Below are 27,103 nucleotides of genomic sequence, written 5' to 3'. Positions count from 1 at the left end.
GTCTTGCCTTCTTGTACATGGTTATTAAAAATCCAACCGGGCTGTAGCGGTGAATGCCTTTAATCCTAGCACTTGAGGCAGAGGCAAGATCTTTTTGAGCTCGAGGCCAGCCTGGTCTATAGAGCAAGTTCTAGGGTAGCCAGGGCTACACAGAGAAGCTCTGTCTCGAAAAATTAAAAAAAAAAAAATCCAAACATAAAAACATAGTATAGGAAGTCCCCAAGTGATTACTACTGTTAACTGTTGAATATTGGGGGGATTGAGATTTGACGTGTCCCTATAAAGTAAAAGCCAAGAGGTGGACTGGTGGGGAAAAGGCACCATACCGTTCCACGTCTTTTCCAACTTCTTCAGCACTGGGAAACCATCTTCTGCTGGGACACTGGTGACAGTGAACCAGCCTTTGTGAAGCACCCGCTAGCACTTTATGTGCTCCAAGTCAGTGTGCTAAGAACCTTGTAAATGTGACTGAGTGGATACTCATACCCTTAAAAAGGAGGCTCTGACTTATTTTCACATAGGAATCTGAAGCTCAGAGATTACTTGCCAGGGTTATGGGCTTAGCTGCAAGTGACGAGTGATAGTGTGGAAGATGATAGTCTCTCTGTGCCTTAGTTTTTTTCATGTCTACAGTTGAGTTGTGATTTACCTGCTTCATAAAGAGGTATTGAAGCCTAATGAACGATACACATTAGGTCAGTAGAATGGCTGGGGGCACGTTAGTAGGTACTTAGTAAACATTAGCTAATCTCCTCACATTGATTCACATATCATCCCATATATTTTCTTCCCCTGTACTAGTTCCTCCTTCTAGTTTTGTTTTGTTTGGGTTTTATGATACCGCCCTGGCTGGCCTGGAACTCTAGGAGTAGACCAGACTGGCCTTGACCTTGCCTTCTGTCCCTGCCTCCTGATTGCTGAGATTATAGGCCTGCCCACCATGCTGGGTTTGGGTCTCCTGCTGCTTCTCACTCTACATCTGTATCTGCAGTACCTTTCCTACCTATCAGGGTAGCTTCCTAACTCACGGTGCTGCTAGAGAATCCTTTATCAAGTAAGTCTGCCTCATACCATGGCTCTCTGTTAAAAACCCTCTAAGCCCTTTGTTTGGATTTTCCACTTCTGACCCCCCCCACACTCACACACACACTCACACACTCACACACACTCACACACACACACTCTCACACACACTCACACACACTCTCACACACTCACACACACACTCACACACACACACACACACACACTCGAGGCACCTGTTCTTGCACTGCCATCACCCTTTCCCTAGAGGAAGAATTTGCTTCGGTGCTTTGAGATCCCGATTAAAATACCACTTCAAGTTTCTAATCCTTCCCTACTCTAAACCGGGTAGTTTCTTTGCATCTTTTGTGTGAGTTAACATGTACTATCGTTGAACAAAAAGCTTTAGTTCATTTCTGACCTGTGGAATTATAACCCTACCTCAGATGTTAGGTATAATTCTTGCATAGGTATGTTCAACAATCCTTAATAGCAATTCCTTGCACATATTTCAATAAATGTTTCTAGTTGTAAAAGGAGGGGATTCCTTTGAACTATCTGGTAGGCTTCCCCAGCAGTTTTGGCTGTCCACCGTGTGGAAATGCCGCGAGGTTTTGTCTGGGTCAGACATCTTTTCTTTTAGTCATGTAGTTGCAGCAGACTCTGGGGGTGAATCCCTGTGCCTATATGTCTGTTGAGGGCTCCAGCCAGTGCCTGCCATCGTCAGAACTGTGCCTTGGCCCCTCGGCCCCTCCCCATAAATGTCCAGAGAAACAGGGGATTAGGTTCTGGCAGCACAGCTGGGATTTTGGCGGCCATTCCAGTCAACAATAGCGCAGTCACCAGGACAGGACAGCGCAGGCCTGCGCTTCGCAGCCAGAATCTGCCTGGGTTGCTTGTTTGGGTGGCTGAGTGGGAGGAGCGGGCACAGCATGACATCCTGGCCTTGCTACGCAGAAGGTACAGGCTGAAGAGATTTCCCGCAGGGAACGGGCTAGGGTGGCCAAGTCCCTGGGCAGGCAACGCGGTGGAAGGAGGCCTGCGCTTTGTGTGCTGCGGGCGGGCGGGCGGGCGGGCGGGCGGGCGGGCGGGCGGCGGGCGGCTGGCTGTGTGTGCCTGCGGACACGCCCCCCGTCGCCGGCGCCGCAGGAAGCTGCCCCTGTAAAAGGCCTGCGTTGTGCGGCTCCCCGGCGCTCGGCTCGCAGGCTTCCTCTACGCGGGGCGCGTTTCCCGCCAGGGGCTGGCCTTAGGTTCGGCGGCTCTGGGCCTGCCCGACCGGGCTGGTCTCAGAGGTGGACAGGCCGTCACTGCTGCCTTAAGCCCTGCTGGAAAGCAGCGAAGGGGGAGTGTCCTGGCCATCTCAGGTTGGTGAGGCCGGCCGCGGCGGGGGCGCTTTGTGTGTTTACGCCGCAGCCGGCGGGCCCCTGCTGCGCGCGCTCTCCCTTCAGCCATGGTGCCTGCTGGCGCGCGCCCTGCCCCCACGCGTCCCGCTCTGTTTTTAGGGGCCTGGCAGGCTTCGCCTTGGTCCTCCTGGCAGGCGTGCCCCCTCCCCCCGAGCTCTCGGCTTCGCTGTCGCTCCCAGAGCGCGCGGAAGCTCGCTGTTGCTTTAAAGAAAGCAGACTCCTGGCTGTGACGCACTTCTGGCTGTCAGCCAGGAAGATTGCTTCTGCCTGGCCGACTGAGAAGAAACCCAGCAACTTTTCTTTTGTGTGTGGGGTTACTTTCCACTGTCCCCCTCCCTTACTCCTTTCAAGATTTAAATGTTAATGGCGGATTAAAACCTGTAGATAACGTTTGGCTTTAGGAGTCCGGTAAGACCCCCAGCACGAAGGCCGATCTCTCTCTCTCTCTCTCTCTCTCTCTCTCTCTCTCTCTCTCTTTCAAAAACAGACGGGGGGTTGGGATGGTTCATTCTCCCTCAACTCCTTTTCCTGCGCCATCCTTAAAGGGGAGGGAGAGGAAAGGGAGAGCAAGTAAACACACTGAGAAACAGGCGCTGGCAGCAGAGCTTGCCAACATCCGGGAGTTGGCGCCTTTCTTTCCCTTCATAGATGTCAGCGTGTTTTTGTTTGGAGAGTAGTGTGTGCGCCTGCTCTAGAGCTGTAGAGGCGGCCGACTAGAGGGCTTCTCTATTCCCTTGTGTGGTCGGCCCTAGGTGCGTTTGCGGTGTTGGACAATGAAAACTTGTCCTTTTTGTCAGCTGCCAGGGATCAGAGTGTGGGAATGTAGTGGCTAGAGGTAGGTGCTGATGAACTGCCCCAGAGGGCTGTGTATTTGCGCTTGCGCGGGCACCTCATGCCCTATAGGCCGCAGTTGTAGTTCGCGATTGCAACCTTTCTGCTAACATCTTTCAGATCTTGACCTTACAGACTATGGGGGAAAGAAGTAGGTATCAGTATTGTTAGCTCCGGATTGACCCAGGCGATGCGTAAATAAAGAAACCTACCTCAGCAGAAGCAGATTGTCCTTTAATTAGAACAATGAAGGGCAACAGTCTCGGGAGTGGAGACTGCAGAGATGCAGGGGGTTTGGGGGTGGGAGAGTCCATCTCCCAGATCTGTACTCCGGCAGTCCCAAAGTTGTAAATACTGAAGGAGGTTCATGTTTTGACTTTGTTGTCAGCAGCTTCCCAGTTCCTAGATGTTATTTGCATGTCAACTTAATTTTTGGGAGTTTCTCAGTCCACCTGAAGCTTTTAGGTCATTAACTCTTCAGGTATTACCCCTCCCCCCCTTTTGAGACTGGGTCTTGCTCTGTGGCCTTGCCTGCCCTAGAACTCAGAGCTATCCTCCTGCCTCAGCCTCTCCAAGTGCTCTGGAGGTGTGAGTCATCAAGGACAACTAGTAAGCAACTTCATCAAGGACAACTAGTAAGCAACTTTCAAGAACCAAGGAATGTGGATTTCCCCTGAAGTCTTGTCTCTTCATTCCTCCTTCTAGAGCCTCAGGACTATGAGCCAAAATCTAGGTTACAAAGAGGGTGGTCTGTGTGAAGAGGGAGAGGCCTGAGCCCGAAGTGAGTCCCTTAGAGCCAGTAGAGAATTCATCTAGCAAGTTCATTTATTTTATTTTATTGTTATTTTTTTCTTTTTTTGATTTTTCCTGACAGGGTTTCTCTGTGTAGTTTTGGTGCCTGTCCTGGAGCTTGCTCTGTAGACCAGGCTGGCCTCGAACTCAGAGATCCACCTGGCTCTGCCTTCTGAGTTCTGGGATTAAAGGCATGCGCCACCACCGCTGGGCTGCTCATTTGTTTCTGACTTCAGAAATGGAGAGAAACTGTTACATTTGATCCACATAGCCTACTCAGGGCTGTGCCCCAGAATAGAGAAAAGATTTACATCTTATGGAGTAGTTGTTGGCTTTTTTATGTGCATTGATGTTTTGCCTGCATGAGGGTGGTTGAGTAACCTGGAACTGGAGTTACAGACAGTTGTGAGCTGCCATGTGGGAATTGAACCTGGGTCCTCTGGAAGAACAGCCAGCACTTTTAACCGCCTAAGCCATTTCTCCAACCCGGGGGGCGGGGAGGGGAGGATTTTCAGAGGATACACTAGCAAAACAGCTCCTTTTTTTTTTTTTTTTTTTTTTTGGTACAGGATTTCACTATGTCACCCTGACTACCCTGGAACTTGGTATATGTACCAGGTTGGTCTCAAACTCAAAGATATGTGCTTGCCTCTGTTTCCTGAGAGCCAGGATTGAAGGCATGGACCAGCACACCTGGCTCAATTTATTTTAGACTGGGTTCAAGCAATTCTTCCGTCTCAGCCTCCCTTGTAATATTTTATCAAGGTATCTTGGCCTTTGCCAAGACCCTCTAGGGTAACATACCAAGTAAGGTTGAAATGGTTATTTGCCTGTGTGTCTTGATGTATTCCTCCTAGAGGAACTCCCAACATCAGTGTTTGGTGAATGCAGATGTACTTAGGTGGAGGAAAGGGTATCTCTTTTAGAGAGGGGTTCAAGAGCCTGGAGTATTTACAGCTATGGACAGGTTGGCTCCCAGAGTAAGTGGTGATAAGTTTTGCTCCTGTACTTGGGCATACAGATAAGGAAGCCATTTTCTTAGCTGTGAGTCTCTGGGCCTTTGGAACCTTTGAGTTGGGGCTGGGGTGGGGTTTCAGGAATGACTCCTTGAGTTGGAAGTCTCTGTGGCCCTGAAATTCTGGGAGTAGGAACAGTAAAATAGTGAGGGTTCAGTATTTGCAGGGGCCCATAAGTTGAGAGTTAGAACCAATTAGTAGCTCCCTAGATCAAAGTTCACTGTGGTGTTATCTTGAGTTAAGGTGGTGGTATTCAGGCAGACAGCTGCTAAGAGGGAGCTGGAACTCAGGCTGAGGGTGGAACATAGGAGGAGTTCTGCTGCCTCTCAGATCCTCTGGGATATCATTTGGTTTTCCCTGAAACTAGTTTTTTCAGAAGAGACCCCCCCCAGAGCTCAGCAACCTGACCCCTCTGGTCTGGTCCTTGCATCTAGCAGGTGGTTTACATTAGCCTGAGCCCTTGTAGGAAACCATTGGCTAGTCTTTAACTCCTTCAGACCCAGAGAGAGCACAGGCCAGGTGGCAGCTATTTCTTTAGAGTCACTCTCCTCCTTCTGATGCATCCTTTGTGGAAATGGGAGTTCTTGTAAGTGTGGAAATTGGTCATGATATAGGGAACTATATTATGGAAGCTTGGGAAGTGTAAAGAGGACAGAGGGGACCATACATTGCAAGGTCACTGCTTTTCTCTGTCTCCCTTGAAATGGGGAAGAAAGAGTACTTTATCAGCTTTGGGAAGCCTCAGTTTTAGATTGTGGGTACATATCATTTTCAAAGAATCAGGTTTATGGGAACTCTGAAGTTCAGGTCCTGGCCTACTGTCTGGATTTTGTTGTTCTTATCTTTGAGTGTATGTGTACATGCCCCGTCAGATTGAGTTGGGGTGAGTCTCAGATCCTGTGAAACGGTACACAGAAGGCTACAATTGAAGGGATCTGTTTTTCCATCCCCATCACCCAGTCTTCTGGGTGGGGCCTGCCTTGGATTTCAGAGGGAGGGTTGAGAGGATGGTGCTCTGGCGGAGAGCCCTTGGCTGCTGTGCCAAAGTCTGTTTAAAGCTGTAGTCCCAGGGCTAAGCACTGTCTGTGCCACTGGTTTCAGTCAGTGGCTGTGCCTTCCTAAAGCTGAACTCTGGTGTCTTGAACTGTTCTTTGCTGGCTTTGATGACAAGATCTTTCACAAGCCCCTAGTGTTGAGTATTGGATTCCTATTTCTGTGCCTGGGGACCTCAGAGAAAGGCATTTGACCTTGATGCAAGATTTCTTGAGCAGTGAACTAGTTTAGATAGTTTCTTCTGGGGAGGACACTGGGGGTTATAAATTTTGCCTCTGAGGTAAAGGAAAGAGGTTGTTTAAACCTCAGTCTTTGGGCTAGATTTATCTCCTGTTGCAAATACAATTTCTGAGTAGTGAGGATTTGGGAAGAGATCTAAGCTACATTTGCCCTGTTATTGAAGATTACAGAGACTTTTCTGCAGTGCTGGGAATTAGACTCAGGACCTTACACAGGTTAGGTAAACATTTCACACTGAGCTAAAACCCTGACCAGTACCCTAGGTGAGCAGTTGACTATTGCCATTTTCATCCTGTAGGCTGGGCCTGGTCTCTCAAGCTGTAGGCTGGCCAGCTGCCCCAAGAAAGCCCAGTTTCATTACACTGGTTGAGATCATCCTGTCCCTGGTCAGTCAGTCAGTGCTCACAGACAGGCCATACTTGAGGGAAATCATTCAGGACTGAGGACCAAAACACATGGGCCCCTTAGCATGTCTGCTCTTCTGAGAAAACCTTACTTGTGCCCACCAAAGACCACGTAAATCGTTTATTTCTCAGTCTGACACTGATGTAGTGCGGTCGGTATTAAGTGCTGGGGTTTGCAGGGTCAGGCAGTAGCTAGTTATAATTAGCATTTACTTATAGTTAACACTTAATTATTTTCTTCTATTAGTGATTCAGGTATGTTTAATTTTACTCCTCATCCTCCTAAAAACCCCTGAAAGGCAGTGATGATGTCATTGTCTTCTGTTTCCCATGTAGTTTCCAGGACAGGAAAAACAAGTGGGGACTAAGAACACAATTTTTTTGGTTGGTTGATGAGTACAGAACACTTGGATAGGAAGTTCCAAGAGGTAATGGGAAGTGAATTACCAGATTATGAATCTCATAGTTATTTGACTTGAGTGCCTTATTGGCAAAATTGTATCTTTCTTTATGGCTAGTACTTTGCATTCAGAAAGCACTTAGCATCTTTTGGTTCCACCGACCTTACATTATAAGAGATGCTAATATCTGTAGAACTGTATGGGTGAAAGGCCTTTCTGTTCTTCTTCATCCTTCTAGAGTAGTGACGTAGTGGGCAGTTGTGCAGGAGGTGGGAGAGCACAGTTGTGCTCTCAGAGATTGTGGGGATCATGGTGGCTGATAGGAGGTGCTGGGAAATACTCAAGTCTGTGATCCTGTAGGTCTGTTGGCAGGCAAATGGAGATTCCCAGGGGAAACGGGAATTGGGGTAGGAATACTGCAACAAATGCCTAATCTTACATTAAATGTTCTCTGCAGGGTAGGGCGGTGATGGGGAGATGCCTCAGCAGGTAAAGTTCTGCTGCCCAATCATACGAACTTGAGTTCATAGCTCCAGTACCCATGTAAAAGCTAGGTGCTATGGTGTTCTCTTTAGTCCCAGTGCTGGGAAGGTAGAGACAGGCAGATCTCCAAGTCTAAGGACTTGGTTGTAAAACAGAACCAGAAATCAACTTTTATTTAAGAACAGAAATCATTTATGATTGATTTCACCTATCATGTGCCAGGCACTGTGTTATTTGCATTACTACAGTAAGGCAGGGAGGTTTATATGGATTCATTTTGCAGATCAAGAAGCAGATAAAAAGAGGTTATGTTAATTGTCTAAAAGTCACATGACCGTGGTCCCATATAATTAGTATTCAGACCCTGGCCAGTTTACAAAACCATGCTTGTTCCTTGTTGAAGGTACTATGTCCCAAAGAGCAGGGCTGCAGACCAACTTTGAATGTTGTTTTCCATCAACTGAGTGAGAACATTCAGTTGAGTACAAGATTCTTTGCAGCCCGCCTTGACAATATAAGCTTTAAGTAATTTATGAGTCTACTCTGAAGTCTCAGAATTTCTGTGCTACCTTAGTGTGTTGAGTGCTATTCAGAGGTGGTAAATGGAACTGCTTTTCTTCTATTCATCAATTGGATATATCTGATTTATTAACCATACTTCTTCTCTTGGGTTCCAGGTGCATTGGAGTGACTAACTGGGATCACCAAGATGACACTCCATGCCACCAGAGCAGCCACACTCCTCGCTTGGGTAAGTAGCTTGCTTGCTTTCTTTCTTTCTTTCTTTCTTTCTTTCTTTCTTTCTTTCTTTCTTCCTTCCTTCCTTCCTTCCTTCCTTCCTTCCTTCCTTCCTTCCTTTCTTTCTTTCTTTTTTTCCTGTACGTCTTCAGTTTCCTGTAGAACGTTCTATGAGCCAGGGCTCTGCAAACTCTTCTGATTTGCAGACCAGGTAATTTTTCATATATTGCCAAAGATAACTGCTGACAGTGATAACTTGTAGCTCAGTTCAGGCTTCTCTGAGGTATTCCTTTTGGTCATAGAACAGAACATTGGGACATTGTGCAAACCCACTCTCATTTGTTCTGTATACTTTTCTTTTTTTGTGTGACAGGGTCTTATTATGTAGCTAGCCTTGCCTGGCCTAGAATTTAAGAGTTCTGTCTGCCTCTGCCTCCTGAGTGCTAGGATCAAAGGTTGCACTACCACACCAGGCTGTATACTATTGTGTCTAAAGGACTGACTGTGAACCTTGATGGCCACATTGGCAGGAACTTTGGTCTTCAAAGACCTAATCTTTGAATGTCTTCCCTCTTTATTATGTTTCTGTCTGCTTCCATTGTTCTGTTTCCTCCTCTTCCTTCTTTTTAAAATGAAGGTGAATATTTTATTTCTTCCTTAGTGTGCTGCAAAGCTGTTGCTTCACTGAATTAAAATAGCAGCAGCAGATGTAGCATATTCTAAAATTAAGACAGTATTGTCCTTAACTTGACACATGCTTTCCTGCACTCCCAGTGGGAAGATCATTAAGTCTTTACCCAAATCCAGAGATAGATGCAGATGAGTTACGATATTATGTGAGACTTAGGATAACATTGTTATCCTAAAGTACAGAATTCGTATAACCACTTTTTATCATAGATACTCTCAAAAATTTTGAATACCAGAGTTTAGTCTAAATACCTAGTCTATGGTATTATAAAAGTAATGTACATTGTGTTTATCTACAACCATTAGAAAGTTAAGGGAGACTTTTTTTAGTAGTAGTATTGAGAATTTTCCATCAGTATTGCTAAGGGCTGTTTAAAGTCTTCTATCCACCATTAAGTTAAGACAACAGTGCTGAAGCAAGTCACTTTTTACTAGCTTGAATAGGGTGCCATGCTCAGTCCTCGTGTAATGCACATATTTCTCAGTGTGCATCTTTACTCACTAGTTCATCCAGTTCTGAATGTTTGCTCAGTGTTCTTGATCAGCCAGTGATTTTCATAGCAGGATTTATCATTGATGAGCCCTGGTTTTTCTGCAAATGCTTCGTTGACTTTTCCCAGTAGAGGAGAGTAGAGTTCACTGGCAGCCTTCACACCACCCAAAGCTAGTCTTGTTAGAACTGATAGAAGACTAGCTTTTTTTCAGATTTACTTAACAGGAGTGGAGAGATGGCTCAGCAGTTAAGAGCATTTGCTGCTGCTCTTGCAGAGGACCCAGGTTTGGTCCTCGCCAGTCACATGGTGGCTCACCACCTTCTATAACTCTAATTCCAGGGTATCCAACTTCTTCTGACCTCCTAAGGTCATAAACCTACATACAAGGAGGTAAAACACTTATGAATTAATTTTATAAAATAGCAGCTTGAAACAAGGCTTTTATTATGTGAAAAGAATGGTATAAGATACAATAGGGTTGGAGAGAAGGCTCAATGATAAAGAAGAAACATGAATTTCCCAGCACTCGGGAGGCAGAGCTAGGCAGATCTCTGTGAGTTTGAGGCCAGCCTGATCTACAAAGCGAGTTCCAGGAAAGGTGCAAAGCTACACAGAGAAACCCTGTCTCAAAAAACCAAAAACAAAAAAAAAAAACAAAAAAAAAAAGAAGAAGAAACACGAGAGCCCAAGTTTTCACATATACCATGGATTGTGTGCCCATGTACACACAACACATCATATGTGCAGTCACACACAGAATAAAATATACACATATATTTGATAATTAAAACTGTGTTTTAAAAATTTGCCTAGAGAGGAGGAGATGGAGAGATGGCTCACCAGTTAAGGGCACTCACTGTTTTTTTGCAGAGGACCAGAGTTTGATTCCCAGTACTCACACTAGGCAGCTTACAAATTGCCTATAACCCCAGGTCTAGGGGCTCTGATGCCCTCTGATCTTGGAGGGTACCTTCTGAACATAAATTCATGCAGATACATATTCATACACATAATAAAAAATCTTTAAAATAGTTTCCTAGAGGAAAGACTAGATGAAAAACACTTTTGTCAGTGCTGAGACTACAGTTGCATATTGAGCACTCACTAGCAAGTGCTAAACTCTAATTTGGGGCCCCAGAAGCTCCCCTCCAAAAAGCTAATTTTGTCAAGGGCTATAGAGGTGTAGCTTGGTGGAGGGGCACTTGTCTACATTCACCAGGTCCTGGTTTCCATCTCTAGCACTGTTTTGAGAAAACCAGAATCGGTGGTGGCACACACCTTTAGTCCCACCACTGGAGGCAGAGGCAGGCAGATCTCTGTGAGCTTGAGGCCAGCCTGGTCTACAAAGAGAGTTCTAGGACAGGATTACACAGGGGAACCCTGTCTCAAAAAACAAAATCAAAAAAGAAAAAAAAGAAGCCCTCCCATAAAAATAAAAATCATAATGCTGAAAGTGAATGTATTAAAATGCTTTTGGTGAAAGTTTTTTTTCTTCTAAAATTTCAGTGATTTATATTTTGTTTAATTAAAATGTAGTTTGAAACTATTTTATAGCTAGTAGGTAGTGACAAATTGTTGCAGACCTTACTAGGCAATGATTGGGTTATCCAGTAAGCTGTGTCCTCACACTGATGTCTACACTCTGGCTAGAGATGGAAGAACCTCAACTTTGAATGGTTTCCCATCCTAGAGCAAATAACAAGAAAAAAATTCTCATATTTATGCATGAAACTATTTCTGAATTATAACTTGATTGATAGAAGTGATGAGTCTAGATTCCTTAAATGACTTTAAGTCAGCTAATTGGTGTGATTTTTCAGTCTTGTTAGTGAACAAGCGTTCATTCCCTTTGAATGCTTTACCTAGATTGCAGGCATTTAAAAGGAGATAACTTTGGATACTTAATTCTTGGCAGTCCCTCTTTTCAGCAGCTTAAAAAAGATCTTAGCCTGAAGTTTTTCAGAATCTTTCAAAAATAAAAATAAAAAAACCCTGACCTGTTCTGTCTAACTAGATTAAGGTTTTTTCCCCCAAAAGGTAATATAAATATGTTGCCTTTAAGCCTTCAGTGGGAGGACTAGGGGTATAGGGGTATAGTTCAGTACATGCCTAGCATGTGGAAGCACTGCCTTAATCCCTAGTACTAAACAGATTCAACACATCTTTTAGCCTGTGTGAATTTGGGTCCAGTCTAAAAGGTTTATTGTTTTAAACAGACTCCCATATAGTCCAGTCTGGCCCTGAACTCACTGTGTATCTGAGCCTGGCCTTGAAATCCTGACTCACCTTCCTGAACTTCTCCAGTGCTGAGATTAGGTGTGCACTGCCACACCTGCCTCTAAAAATTGTAATAATGATGTAAAAGCGCTTAACTGAAATAAATACTGTCCTTTCTAAAGCTGAATTGATCTTCTAAATCCTCTTAATTTTATAATGCTGTTAAGTTAACCTTTATAAATGAAGTTTTATATCTGCTTCATTTTAATGTTTAAATTTTATTTTTATTATTTTTAGTTATGTGTATTGGGGGGGGCATAGGTAGTGCTGGTGCCTGCGGAGACCAGAGATGTTGGATTCTCCTGAAGCTGAAATTAGAGGTGGTTATGAGTAAGGGGGCTTTTGTTGATGATAAGGGGTGATGTAGTCTCTCTCTTCTTTATTTTTTATTTATTTATTTATTTATTTATTTATTTATTTATTTATTTATTTATTTTTTGAGTCAAGGTTTCTCAGTGTAGCTTTGTACCTTTTCTGGAACTCACTCTGTAGCCCAGGCTGGCCTCGAACTCAACAGAGATCCCCCTGCCTCTGCCTCCCGAGTGCTTGGTTTAAAGGTGTGCGCCACCACCGCCCGGCATCTCTCTCTTCTGTACCTGCTTTCTGTTAATTGGAGGCTTGAGACTTAGAAGGGTCTGGAAGGCTGGTCCAAAGCAGAGACTCAAGCCAGCAGGGAATGGTAGGCATCTGATTTACTAGCCTGTCAAATCAGGTAATTTCACCTAAAAGAACTTGAAGAGACAGAACACAATTACATTGTTATGGGAAGGATAGAGACCAGTGGACCGAGGAGGGGAAGGAGATAGAGGCCCAAGGTGAGACCACAGGATAGTCTTGAAGTCCACTGAAGAATGCAGGCCAGTTCTCTTTAACATTGGCTTTCAGCAAGTCCAGGTCTTTTCTGGGCCTAGTGAGGTAAGCTGTTTTGGGGAGCAGTTGCAGGGCCACAGTTGATTCCTCGATAGTGTCTGTCGTCTGAGTGGAAATTTGCTGGGACAGATATAGACGAGGGTAGGAGGTAAAGTTGAAGAGCTTAGGAGATCTTTATCTTGGGTATACACTTGGAACTTCCAGGCCTGTCTCCTGGTCCTGGTGGGTGGGATGTGGAAAGCAGTCTCAAGACTAGGGCAAGAAAAGAGCCCACCCTCAGGGATAGGCAGGAGGAGGAAACCTTAAGCTATTGACTGACAGGAGGAGTACTCACTTATCAGGCAAGGGATTCCTGAGCCCTTTGACTTGTGACAGATGGATCCAAGTTGCAATTTCCTGAAGCTTACATAAACTTTGAAAAGTTGAATGCTATATTCAGCATTTTTCTGTGGGGTTTGAGGACCATCATATAAAGACCATAATATAAGTATACCTGACAAAGTAAATTTTACTTATTTTCAGTTAATTGTTTTAGGCTTAACCTTGACAAGGCTAAAGCTTGTCCTTGTAGATGAATTAATTTGCACTAGCATGACTATAAGCATAGTTCTGAGCACATTAAAAACTTTGATCATTTATAAGGTGACTCACCATTGACTTGCATGCCTGAATTATCTTTAGCAGTTTATAACAAGGTGGTACCTTTTTTTTTTGGTTTTTTTGAGACAGGGTTTCTCTGTGTAGCTTTGCGCCTTTTCCTGGAACTCACTTGGTAGCCCAGGCTGGCCTCGAACTCACAGAGATCCGCCTGGCTCTGCCTCCCGAGTGCTGGGATTAAAGGCGTGCGCCACCACCGCCCGGCTAAGGTGGTACCTTTTATAAGGTTAGGGTTTTATAGTTTTATACCTGTTAAGTTTGAGCCCTAAAAATTGAATTGAAGATACCTTAGCATCAAAATAAAACTTGAAACCATAAATATAGCCCACAGAGAGACTTAGAACCTTACTTTCCTGATCCTTTCATCGTGTACCTTTACAGAATATCAGTTTCTTGTATGACTCAGTTTATCCAAATAGCTCACGCTTAGCAAATTTAGCAAAGACAGAAAAGCTAGACATACATCTTCAAGTCAGTTTTTGCTAGCCTGAATGGACCTTAGGAATTCATAAGCCTTATTCATCAAATGTGTTCCTTATCTAAAAAATTTTTTAGAATCAGGCAGTCACACACCTTTAATCCCAGTACTGGGGCAGAGGCAGACAGATCTCTAAATTTGAGACCAGTCTGGTCTACGGAGTTACTTCCAGGACAGCCAGCTACACAGAGAAACCCTGTCTTAGGTGAAACAAACAAACAACCAGAAACAACAAAACAAATGTAGAAGCCTGTAGTTGAACATAGTATAGACCCAAGTGGTTAGCCATGGTTAGAGGCAGCAAGCTCCAGGAGGGAGCTGAGAGACGGTGGGGAGGGAGCCAGGAGCAGAGCAAGGAAATTTAGACTTTTAGGGGGTAAGTGTTGTGTTGACAAGAATTTCAATTCAGGGTGTCCCCAGGATCAGTGGAGGGCATCTCTCTTCTATGTGATGGGACACCCAAAAAGGAGCTGCCTGACACCAGCATGATTTTGTGGTAGACTATATGAGCTGAGAGACAGCAGGTAGCTCCAAGTGAGACACTGAGGAGGTGAGGAGAGAGGAGTGGTTAGAGTAGGTGGAGGAGAAGCAGTTGAACAAGTGGACTCTAAATTTTGGAGTTGAAAATGGTGGGTGGCAGGAGCCAGCAGAAGCAAATGATCTGAACCCAGGAGGGTCAAAATTGGCAGTTTGGTTCAGCTAGGGAGGACAGGACCTTTTTTGGGGGGTTTAATGTCCCTCCCATGTTTCAGACACCAAGTATAAGCGATCTTGCAGAGAAACTTCAGAGCTAGACTGCTCCGTGGACAGAAAGAAAGATTTACTGGAGATCAAACTGCCAAGGTCATCTCTAGGGGTGGGGGCAGAGAGAAGAGCAAGTAGCAGAAAAGCAAGCAGATTTTATATGACAGTCAGTAGGATGGAGTTCTGGACTGATACAGGCTGTCCAGAACTAGATTCCCCTGCCAGAGCCAGTTGACCTTTAGGGGAAGATTAAGGGAGGTTACTGGAGAATTAACAGTGGTTTTTGATCTACAGAAACACCTTAAGAGGTCTGCTTTTCTAGTAAATAGGAACCTTTAGGCTTGTTTGCACAATAACAATCCTTCTGTTTAGGACAACCAGCACTGCCATTTTGGGGGGAGGGACTGTGAGGAGTGGGGATGGGGCTTTGGACCTGACAGTGAGCTGCCCGAAATTGGTGCTAGGAATTGACTTGGGTCCTCCAGAAGCATGGGCTTCTCTGTTGAGCCATCTCTTAAGCCCCTTATTATTTTAATTTTTAAAAAAATTCAGTTTATTTTTATGTGTATAGTTATTTTGCATGCCTGGTGCCTGAGGAGGCCGGAGTAGAATGTTAGATCCTTTGAGACTGGAGTTTACAGATGTTTGTAAACTGCCATGTGGATATTGGAATTGAACCCAGGTCCTCTGGAACAGCAGCTCTTAACTGCTCAGCCATCCCCTTCAGTACCCTACTTCTTTGTTTTAATTTAAGATAACATGTATATGAAAGATAGGGTCTTGCTGTGTAGCCCATGCTGTTTTGGAACCGCCAGTGATGCTCTTTCCTCAGCTTCCCAGGAGCTGAAATTATCACTACTTCAGAAATAGTTTTAGACATTTATTTTGTATGTGCATGAGGACCTGTGTGCAGAGTCAGATTTTTTTTTTTTTTTTACCGTGTTGGACCTGGAGGTTGAACTCAGGTCATCAGGCTTGGCAACAAGCACCTTTACCCACTGAGCCATCTTACTGGATCTTAGCCCATTGCTCTTTAAAGAGCACATTTATAAGCAATGGCTTCTAGCTAATTGCATATAGCCACATTCTGTAATTGTTAGAACAGCCTCATCTAAGCGGACTTTGTCTTTCAACCCTCTCTGTACTACAACTATAGTTCATTAGCAATCCCCATGGTAATAGAGGTAAACTGGAGTCCAAGTGCCTGTGAAATTCATTTATAGACTTCCCTATAGAAGTTAACTGTAAATGCTGTTGAATATCCTATGTACTTGAGATATTTGTCCCTTGGTGAATTTTGTAGTGTTAAGAACTGGATGGTCATTTGAAGCCAAAGAGAAAGAACCGGCAATTGGATCAGAGTTGAGTTTTATCCTCTCCTGCTCTTTCTCCTTTTAAAAAATAACTTGCCGGGCGGTGGTGGCGCACGCCTTTAATCCCAGCACTCGGGAGGCAGAGCCAGGCGGATCTCTGTGAGTTCGAGGCCAGCCTGGACTACCAAGTGAGTTCCAGGAAAGGCGCAAAAGCTACACAGAGAAACCCTGTCTCGAAAAACCAAAAAAAAAAAAAAAAAAAATAACTTACTTTGTTTTTTCATTATTTCTTCCTCCCTCCTCTCAGACTAAAGTGTATATTTGCAAACTTTTGTTATTTTTTACATTATTTGTTTAGTTGTGTGTCCACACATGTACAAATGGAAGTCAGAGAAGACCAGCTGAAGTTTGGTCTCCTTCACCTTGTGGGTTCTGAGGATCAAACTGAAGTCATTAGGCTTGGCAGCAGGTGTAGTTACCTGCAGAGTCATCATGCTAGACCTAGGTTTTTATATTGTATTTAGCATGCTGTGGGTCCTAGGACCCCTAGGAGAGCTCTTATAATGGGCTATTACAGGTAAAAGCCTGATCTTTGATTTGCTTTAGGTGGCTGTGTATGGGCACATTCACTGGGTGAGTGGGTATAGATTAAAAATCTTGGCTTGGTGTAGCACACACTTGCAAACTCCCCCCCACCCCCCACCCCCCACCCCCCACCCCCAGCATCTGGGAAGTAGAAATTGGAAGATTAAACATTTTTTGACAGCCTAGTGAGACTTTATCTTTAAAAAAAAAATTGTGGAATCAACCTGTGCCTTTATTGTTGTAGCCTACAACTGTAGGCACTCACAGTGAGCAGAGTGGTGCCAGCATCTGAAGCATGTTGTGAACCACATGCTTCTGGCATTGTTTTGTTTTTGTTGTTTTCAAGACAGGGTTTCTATGTAGCCCTGGCTATTCTGGAACTCTCTTTGTAGATCAGGCTGGCCTTGAACTCACAGAGATATGCCTGTCTCTGCCTCCCGAGTGCTGGGATTAAGGGCATGCGCCATGCCAGCATGCAGTGGAGCAGTGGACTACTTTGTACGTACTCTCACCAGACTCTTTCCTTTGGCTTGTAGGTGAACAGTCTGCATGTGGCTGACCCAGTGGAGACGGTGCTGCAGCTCCAGGACTGCAGCATCTTCATCAAGATTATTAACACCATGTGAGTATGAGTTCTCCAACCCCTAGCTAGTGGTGGGGACTGCCCAGAAAACCAGGTGGAGGTGGGATATTAGAAGGGTAAGTGGGTTCAAGGACTAGCACCTTGACCTTGCCTTTCTAGTTACTGAACCTCTCAGTGGGAGAAGTTTCAGTCTTGTCCTATCCAAAGACCTCCTCATTCTGGCACAGAAGGCTCTTCAGGGCCCTATGCACAATTCTAAGAGACTACCCTCAAGAACTTTCCATCTTCCTGTCTCAAAAGTAGTCTTCTGTAACCCTCTTTTCATGATTCACCCCTGCCTCACTATCTCATTGTTGTATGTGTGATGTGAGTGAATGTGGATGCTCTTATGACACAGCACTCAGGCAGAGGTCAGAGGATAACTTTTAGGAGTTGTTTCTCTCCTTCCATTGTGGGTTACAGAGATTAAATTCAGGTCATCAGGCTTGTGAGTCTATTTATTCCCTTTTACTACTGAGCCTTCTTCCTGGCCCAGCTAAGTGTATCTAAGTGGATAAGGGTGAGGTGGAATTCTGTGGTGTCAGGACTAGTGCTGCTGAGCAGCCCAGGACAGAGAAGCCTACTAGAATGGTTCTCTGTTAGCCTTTGAAACTTGGTGTTTGGGGGATGGGGTATCTTATAGGTGTTTAAAACCCTTACTGGTTCTGACTGGCACTTGTTTCAGTTCCTCTGAAAGAAGTCATCATTGGTCCAAATACTTCCATTTTCTTTCCTTGGCATTGACTTATGCCACTGGCTCTTCTTTTTTGTTGTAGTTGTTGTTTGAGACAGGGTTTCTCTGTTTAACCCTGGCTGTCCTAGAACTCACTCTGTAGCCCAGGTTGGCCTCAAACTCACAGAGATCCACCTGCCTCTGCCTCCTGAGTGCTGGGATTAAAGGCGTGGACTGCCAAAGTCTCTTCTCTTCTCTTTTTTTCTTTTCTTTCTTTCTCTCTCTCTTTCTTTCTTTCTTTCTTTCTTTCTTTTCTTTCTTTCTTTCTTTCTTTCCTTCTTTTTTTAATTATTTATTTCTTATTTTATGTGCAGTTGTGTTTTTGCCTGAGTGTGTGTCTGTGTGAGATATTAGAACTCCTGGAATTCAAATTATAGACAATGGTGAGCTGCCATGTGGGTGCTGGGAATTGAACTCAGGACCTCTGGAAGAACAGCCAGTGCTCTTAACCTCAGAGCCATCTCTCCAGCCCTCTTTCTTCTTTTTTTTATCCTTTGCCTCATGCAGGATACCAGGCTCTCATGGCCTCATTATTCTCCAGTTTATTCCCATATGGTGATCTCAAGAATATTTCTTAAATCTGCTTTCTTTGCAGTTCTTCAGTGACTGTAGCTAGCAGATTGAAATCTCAATTGTTTTGTTTTGTTTTTTTTTAAATCAAGACAGGGTCCCATGTAGCTAGCCTCAACTGACTATGCAGGGAAGCATGATCTTGAATTTGTTTGTCTCCCAGGTGCTAGGATTGTAGGCATTTGTCACAATTACCTGGCTAAAATCTTTATCCTAATGGTAAAGATTATTTATTAAGCTAGATATGGTGTAGTGCTCTGTAGTTCCAGCTGCTTGGGAAGCTGAAGCAGGAGAATTGCTGGTGAGGTTGAGCAGCACAGAGGAGAATCTTTTCACTTGGGTGTGGTGGTGCACACCTGTGGAGACAGACAGGTGGATCTCTGACTTCAAGGCCTGCCTGGTCCACATGGTAGAGACCTTGTCTCACTGCCTCCCCCAGAGATCTTTTGTCAGTAGCCTAGTTTAGTTCTCAATGAATTTGGTCTCTCTGTTCTCTCGTCCCATTATTTAGATCCTGTAGAAAGCACTAAATCCTGATTTTGTTTATTGTATTGTCTGGTGCTGCTTAGCTTGTTGCTCTTGATGTTGCCTGTAAACTGATAGCTAAAGGTTTCTTTGCTCAAAGGTGCCTTATAGATAAGGTGATAGATCACCTATAAACCAGCAGTTTGCAGTGTCTAAAAAAGTCATTAGTTTTGGAGGGCAGGAGAGGTGGTTCAGCAGTTAAAAACACTTGTTGAACAATCAAGAGCACTGGAATTCAGATCCCAGCACCCATGTAACCCAGGCACCCTGCAAATACCTTTAACTTCAGCTCTGTGGAGTCCAACGCCTCCTGACTTCTGCCTGCACATAAGTGCATGCACTTACTCACATTTGTGAATATACTTACACAGGCACATATATACAATAACATAACAAACTAAAATAAATAGTAAAAAAGAAATTATTTTCTCAGCATTCATGAGGCAGAGGCAGGCAGATCTCTGTAAGTTCTCCGTCAACCTGGTCTACATGGCAAATTTCAGGCCAGCCAGGACTACCTGTGCAATTTTTACTATTTTCAAACTGTAATAGAGTGGTAGGATGAGGCATCTGTTATCACTGATGGGTAAATCCATTAGGCTGGTAATACCTAGCCCACCATTGAATTTTACCATCACTAAAAGACAAGTGACAAGATATAATAATACCTTCTGTGTTGTAATATATATTATGGTGTATATGTGCTTTTTTGAATTCAGAATAGATAAGTTTTCTGCTTTTGAAAAATAAATTTCTAGGCTGGAGATATCTCAGTGGTTAAGAGCACTGGTTGGTTGATCTTCCAGAGGAACTGAGTTTAATAACTACCATCCACATGGTGATTTAGATGTTCTGTAACTCCAGTTCCAGGGGATTTGATTCTTTTTCTGCCCTTCATGGGCACTAGTCACTCAAGGTGCATAGATACATGCAGGCAAAATAGCATACATAAAAAAACTTTATTTTAAAGAGAAAAGATAAATTTCCTTGACTTGATAAAAGGCAATAGGTGGTCCATGTTGTCTAACTTTTCCTGGGGAGGTGTATAGAAGTGGTCAAGTACCACAGAGAGGGTGCTGGCAACAGACTAAAAGAACATTCTATCCCAGTTTAACTTGGTGAATCTGTTTGTTGATTAGTTAGGCACAGGAGCACAGGTGACTCAGGCAGCTGCACCCGAGAGTTCACGCCAGGACGGGGGACAACTCAGCAGAGCAGACCATCTTTAGGAAAGTGGCTCTTCTCCATGCTGATGCTTCTTTGCTGCTTATGTAACCTCAGGGAGGGCCTTGTTGGTGAGCTTCCTGAGTTTCTTAATTTCCTCAGCCTCATTAGCATCCCTCCTTTCTCCCAGAGGAACGCTTGTGAGGGAGCTGCTCCTCCACAGTCCAGGAGTCAGGATGTGTATCTGTTCTTGCTTTAGCCTCTCTGGGTTATTCCTGGAAGACACTTTTCAAAGGGAAATTTCAGACACCCATTTTCTCTTGTAGAGTGCTGCCTGAGTCTTAGATGCCCAGGTACAAAGATCCAGGCTAGCTTTTGCCTCCATGTCAGATACAAGATGACACGGAGCAGTTGCCTTTGGGAAAACTGACATCCTTAGTTAGGATGCTGTGGCTGTTGCCTTTCTGATAGTCCTGCTGGTGCTGCTCTACATCAGAGATGTTTTTCTCCAGGGAAGGAGGACACATTGTCAGGCAGAAGCTGTGTGCCGCTTGGCCTTTTTTTTTTTTTAATAGGAAAAGGCATTGACATTGCCTCCTGAGGATTTTCTCTTTCATTCTTCACAGTGTAAAGCAAAAACGTTGTCCTCTCTCTTTCATAGCTTTGAGACTTGAGTAGCAAAATTTAATATAAAGGCCTGATGATGATTATTTCTTAACTTTCTCTGTCTCCTTTTTCCCTTTTTTTTTTTTTTTTTTAAAGATAAGGTCTTATTATGTATATGTAGCCTTGTCTGGCCTGAAACTATGTAGATGAGACTGGCCTTCAATTCATGGAGACCCACCTGCCTCTGCCACCCAAGGGCTGGGAGAAAAGATTTTGATTTTTTTTTTCTCCTTTAAGGGCCTGATATTTGTCTTACTGATGTTGACCTCTGTCCTCATTAACAAGCCTCCCTCAGCTGGCGAGTCACCCTGGATGTCCTGAGTACCTGTTAGATGCCTAACTTTGTACCAGCAGCTAGAGTGGTCAGTTAGTTGTATGTGGTGCAGTTGTGTGGCTCTCTGAGCACTGGAGGATACCTGAGAGGGTGATAGAGCTTTGATGGCTGTCATTCTAGATAACTTCCTGATAGTTTGAGACTTGAGCAGTCTAGAATGGGCTGCATTGATCTAGTACAGTGGTTCTCAACCTGTGGGTCGAGACCCCTGGGTGGGTTGGACAACCCTTTCATAGAGGTCGAATATCAGATATCCTGCTATTAGATATTTACATTACAATTCATAACAGTAGCAGTTACAGTTGTGAAGTAGCAAAAACAATAATTTTATGGTTGGGGTCATCACGGCATGAGGGCTTGTATTAAAGGTCTCAGCTTTAGGACGGTGAGAACCACTGCTGTAGGACTGGTATGCTCCATGATGCTTTACTTGTGCTAGGGGCAGTATGAAAACAGTTTTGTGGTAAATAGGTCTAGTAGTTAATGTGTTACACACTGTTCTTTAGAAAATGTTGAAGCTGCATGATGGTGTAGGTATGTAGTCTCCAAGTGTTTGAGACTCTGAGGGAAGAGGATTATCTGAGCCCATGAGTTCAAGACAGGCCTGAGAAACACAGTAAGATCTGTTTCAAAAAAATAAAATAAGGAGAAAAACAGAAAGCATCTGTATCTCTCTATATACATATATTTTAAAGATAAGGTTGGCCTTGAATTCCTAATTCTTCCGTCTCTACCTCAAATGCTGAGATTATTTTAGGTGTGAACTTCACTTTGGTTTAAACAAGTATTTTTGCAAACATTTGATTAGAGAAGCCTCTTACTTTAGGTAAATACAATACTGTTCTCCACTGATGCAGAGGGTTACCGAATTTCCAAGTGTGGGTAGGTAGGGAAGATGACTTTTTTAGGAGTCAGTGAGATTAGCACTTCTCAAGACTGTAGGAGTCACTTAACTGCTAGCAGGCCCCAGTGCCTCTCGAATGGGAATGGGGAGGGTCCTCACCTGGAAGAAGTCTGTCACTCTTTGCCCAGGAAAGGGTCAGGTAACTTATATGGTATAGGTGTACCTTATGCTTTACAAGGATGTCTCTAGCACTGGATGGTTCTAGGGCCAGCCCTGCTCTCCATAAAGTTGGCTGAGATATGAGGATTTAGGTCTTGAGGAGTCTGGATATCTTTGATCATTAGTATTTCCAGCTGCACGTAGAGATAAATGAGCTTTCTAACATAAGGTGGAGAAGCAGAGTCACCTCAGAAAACGAAGCTGTAGAGAAAGTGGCCATGCCTGGCTGTATGTGAACACCGCCTGCTTGCTGCCTTCCTCTCTCCCTTGTTTCCTCCTTCTGTGTGTTACAGGCTGTTAGACAGTTGTGCGGAAGCAAGGGTGTTCATCAAAAACAATTACTCCTTGGTACCTCTTCTTAAAATTTGCAGCCATTTCTTCCTCTGCCCAGTGTGGAGTGTAGGAACTTTCTCCTGTTCCCTCAGAGCCTTGTCTCCACCCATTTTTTCTTACGTTGGCCCTGCTTTCTCTTCCCGTGGACCTCTCCCATTCTCCATTAGCCATGTTTGCTAGGTTTCCTGACATGTCACTGTTGAGCCACTCCATTCCAGGCTATTTAACATGGCTTCTTCCCATTCATCTGTGCCGCCTCCTCCCAGCTCCTTCCCACAGAGCATTCTTCTTACTGCAAATGTGTTAGCAGAGTGCCATGTTTTATGGAAGGGACCCCATGCTTCAGGTCTCCTCTTCTCACCCACCAAACATTTCATCAGAATAAAGTAGTGTTCTTGTATCTTCTCACTGCCTCCAGGATCAGGTCTGGCTCTTTCCCAGGCCTGGGACGGACTGGGTCTGAAGGGAAGAGGGACAGTTGTAGGTAAGCAGTGAGGCAAAGATGGCTAACTACTCCTATCTTAATGCTTGCTCATTTTTGTTTGTTTTATTTTAGCCACAACACTGAAGAGGGGCAACAAATTCTTCAGCAGCCGGTGCCAGAAAGACTAGACTTTGTTTGCAGTTTCCTACAGAGTAAGTGTCTTTCTTCACTAGGTGGGCAGCTCCAGCTCCTAGGACTTGGGAACCAGAGGACTTAGTCATGGCTGTCTGGCAGAAAAAATGTTCAGGATCCTCTACTCTAGCAAAAAGACAAACTAGCTGTGTCGTGCTCCCTGGATCTTGAGATGTCTCCGCCACCAGCTTATGTTAAGAAAAATGTCCCTTCAGTCCCAGAGTCCATGTCAGGTCCAGTAGATCATAGGGTTGACATCCCTTGTGTTCACCTGTTGGTCTTGTGGTCTCCCTATTTTGAAGAAACAGGAGAGAAAAAGGTTCACATTCCCCTTGTAAGAAAACTTTCCCTTGCAAGAAAAATAGTTAGGTAATCGCTTAGGTAGTAGGTAAAGGGCACGGTACCGTTTTTTAGACATAGGTTCTCAGTATGTGGTATAGAGATAACTATTGCTCATCAGGTTGGGGGAAGATTAAATGAGAATGTTTGTGAAGCTGTGCGGTGGTGGCGCACACCTTTAATCCCAGCATTTGGAAGGCAGAGGCAGGCGGATCTCTGAGTTTGAGGTCTACAGAGCTAGGGGGAAAAGAAAGAATGATTGTGAAACTTGGGGCATAGAGCATGTCAGCTCCCCTCCCCGGTTATCCTTGTACCACAGAGTCTGACATTTAACATTGGGAGCTGCCTGCCATTTCTACCTCAAGAGAATTATAGGGCAGGTGAAATTTTGTCCCTACAGGCTGTTACTATGAAATGCTCTGGAAGAATAAGGTTCTGGTGTCCTCTGTTGCTCTAATTGGACTCAGCTGTAGACATCCTCTGCAGCCTTAGTTGGAAAGGACTCTAGGATGATCTCATATCTCTGGCTCCTTCTGTGGTGCTAAGTAGGGGAGATGATGAGCTGGCAGGTGAGTGTAGGGTCTTGACCCAGAGCTATTGCTAATGTCCTGGCACTTTCTTCTAATACTATCCATGGAGCCCTTGGCCTGCCCCGCGGTAGGACTGACTTCAGGTGGAAATACAAGGTTGGTGAGAGAGAACATCAGGAATAAGGGCCCTTTGTCTTGGAGTCTCCTCGGAGGCTGTAATTCTGCTTGTGAAGTTGAATTTTGAGAGTTCAGTGTTTGCTACATGTTTGTCATTGCAGAAAATTGGAAACATCCCTTGTCTACACAATGCCTGGTGTCTGTGCAGAAAGTGATGGAGGGGTCTGAGATGGAACTGGCCAAGGTACCTGTGGGATATCAGACTTGGGTGGCAGGGACCTGAGAAATCTGCAAGGCTTTTTCTGAACCTGAATGAAGGGTGCTGTTTTGGAACTCATCAGACCTGGAGGCAAGGCCGGCCAGTTAGCCCAGCCAGTTGGCTAAGCCAGAGGCCATTTTTGTCCAAGGATTCTGGGAGCCCATGATCTTTTGACAAAGAAGTTTACTTGACCAACACTGAGGCCTGTGATGGAGATTTTCAGGAACCAGTTCTCACTCAGTGATCATCATATTTTTCTTTCAAGCTCAGTTGACTTCATTTCCTCTGCTGGGTGTTGGTCTATAGAGGGTGGTGTCTTAAGTTTTATGCTCCTGATTCCACAAGTCCAGGAATTCAGCTGTGTAGAAGTCCTGACACCTGTCTTTTTGTACCCTGAGCATCAAGCCCTTGGATTTATTTATTTTAGTAGTAGTAGTAGTAGTAGTAGTAGTAGTATTTTTAGTTTTTTGAGACAGTTTCTCTGTGTAGCCCTGGCTGTCCTAGAACTCAATTGTAGCCCAGGCTGGCCTCAAACTCAAGAGATCTGCCTGCCTCTGCCTCCTGAGTGCTGGGATTAAAGGTGTGTACCACCACCTCCTGGCAAGCCCTTGGATTTATTTATGAAAAAGAGGTCTCCTGGGAACATTTTTTTTTTAATTTATTTTTATGCTCATTTGTGTTTTGCCTGCATGTATGTCTGTGTGAGGGTGTCATATCACCTGGAACTGGAGTTACAGACAGTTTTAAGCTGCCATGTGGTTGTTGGGAATTGAACCTTGGTCCTCTAAAAGAGTCAGTGCTCTTAACCATTGAGCCATCTTTCCTCCTGGGACTATTAAGGATGGTGATTTGGGACTGCTAATTATAGAAATTCTGAAAGAGAATAGCTCAGAATCTTCAAAATGGCTCTTGAGTGGGCGCACCAGGAAGAGATGTATCTCACTCAGTCACTGCCACTTCTTTGTTCATCTTCTAGATGGTAATGCTGTTTTTATATCACTCCACCATGAGCTCCAGAAATCCCCGGGACTGGGAACAGTTTGAATATAGGATTCAGGTAGGCTCTCGTGCCTTCATCCCACTTGCCAGCCCAGCCTGGGCTTCCCTTGCCCAGTCATTTTTCTTTAAATAAAAGTTATTATTCTCTAAAAAGTTAATGTGTATCATGATGATAGCCATTCATTGTAAAAAAAAACAAGAAGCAGAAAATGTTGAAGTCCAAAGAAGGAAATTATATTGTCAGTAAGCTCATCCCTAAGCACAACTGTAAACTTCTTAAGGGATTAACTTTTGAGGCCTTTTTTGTGTGCATGTTTTTAATTGTCCTGTGTATTTCGAGAATATGTAGAAGTTATTTCCTTTTCCTGTGTGTGTCCTCATGGCTGTACTTGCCATCCCACTCTGGTAGGGGTTATTTGCAAGAAGTCAATAAGGTACATAAAAAGCTCCCTGTTAGGCAAAGAAGGAGAGCCAGTGTGTTGTGGGGCAGGCGATGGAGTTTCAGCTTTACGGGGAAAAGAAAGATCCACCAAGCCCCGGGGGACTAGCACTGCTGGAGTAAGTCCTGAGCCCTCCTCTCTTTGGTGTCCACGACACCACAGTGATGTTCGTTTTCTCTCCTGTGGCCCAGGCTGAGTTAGCTGTCATCCTGAAGTTTATGCTGGATCATGAGGAGTCATTAAACCTTACTGAGGACCTGGAGAATTTCTTGGAGAAAGGTGAGTAGGACCACTTGTGAGGATCCACTCTCTCTCTCTGAGCAGAGGACTGCTGGGATCCTCTGACCCAATACATGGCACAGAGTTGGTATTAAGGAGTCATGTGTGATGGAAGGTGATTTCTGAGCCATGTTGCTAACACCTCAGATCATCTGGAGTGGCTCCCTGCTGCCTGAAAGTTGAGCAGGATTCTTGTAAGTGATCTCATCTGCATTAGGGTGATCGGGACTCCTACTTCTCACATTATTTTGTTTTGCTTTTTATTTGTTTTATTTTTATCTTTATATGTATGGGTGTTTTGCCTGCATGTATGTCTGTGTGTGCCTGGTGCTCATATAGGCCAGAAAAGGGCATTGGATCCTCTGGAACTGAGCTAACAACTTAAGAGTTTTAAGCTGTCATATGGATGATGGGAATTGAACTTGAATCCTCTGGAACTGCTAAGCCAGATCTCCATCTCCGTGGTTTTTGTCTTTTAAATGCTAGGCTTAGAAGTTAGAGATAAACATCTTTTGGAAACCTTGTAAAACATTTCCCTTCATGCTCTAGGTGGGAGGCAGGTACATAAAAACTAGTAAGCCTGATAAGGGGACCAAGTGTAGATATGCCAAGTATCTCACAAAATGAGAGCTCTTCATGTCTCATGAAGAGGTCAGCTCCTGCTATTAGGACTCTGTGCCATAGTTCTAGGCAAGTTCTTTTCTGACTGTAAAACTTGGGTGGGATTCTTCATGTTCAGATTCATGAAGGCGAGATGTTGAGAATGAGAGTCTAGAAATGTAAGAAAGCTCTCTGGGCCATTGAAGCTGCAGGTGGACAGAGCAAAGAGGCTCCATCATATCTCTGGGAAGAGGGAGAAGTAGGGTGATTAGAGGTAGTGAAGTCCTGAGAAAGTGCTCATGGGAACCAAGGGAGGAGGGTGTTCTACACCTTGGTGATGTAAAAGCTAGGTATGGAGGTGTTCCCAGAGCTGGTGACATCAGTACAAGCTGTAGAGGCCTGTGGGCAGATTTGGTGCTGAG

At 44.4% G+C, this 27,103-nt stretch overlaps 1 protein-coding gene across 5 annotated transcripts in view; it reads left to right on the top strand.

Moving 5' to 3' along the window:
• Numa1 (nuclear mitotic apparatus protein 1) overlaps positions 1 to 27,103 on the top strand; it is an 80,534-nt gene that overhangs the window by 31,346 nt on the left and 22,085 nt on the right. For 2 of the 5 annotated variants that reach the window (XM_059269984.1, XM_059269958.1), the window contains exons 1-7: positions 2,231 to 2,387; positions 8,324 to 8,397; positions 17,029 to 17,114; positions 23,059 to 23,138; positions 24,266 to 24,348; positions 25,340 to 25,420; positions 25,994 to 26,081. In XM_059269984.1, the coding sequence (XP_059125967.1) occupies positions 8,356 to 8,397; positions 17,029 to 17,114; positions 23,059 to 23,138; positions 24,266 to 24,348; positions 25,340 to 25,420; positions 25,994 to 26,081 (460 nt within the window). In that variant the 5' untranslated portion in view covers positions 2,231 to 2,387; positions 8,324 to 8,355. Of the gene's footprint in view, positions 1 to 2,230; positions 2,388 to 2,654; positions 2,835 to 8,323; positions 8,398 to 17,028; positions 17,115 to 23,058; positions 23,139 to 24,265; positions 24,349 to 25,339; positions 25,421 to 25,993; positions 26,082 to 27,103 lie in introns of those variants that run through there. The other 3 variants (XM_059269971.1, XM_059269976.1, XM_059269966.1) reach the window with 2 other exon arrangements.

This window comes from Peromyscus eremicus, chromosome 1, assembly GCF_949786415.1.
Source record: "Peromyscus eremicus chromosome 1, PerEre_H2_v1, whole genome shotgun sequence".
NCBI classification, from domain to species: Eukaryota; Metazoa; Chordata; class Mammalia; order Rodentia; family Cricetidae; genus Peromyscus; species Peromyscus eremicus.
This window is presented reverse-complemented; position numbering and strand designations above follow the sequence as displayed.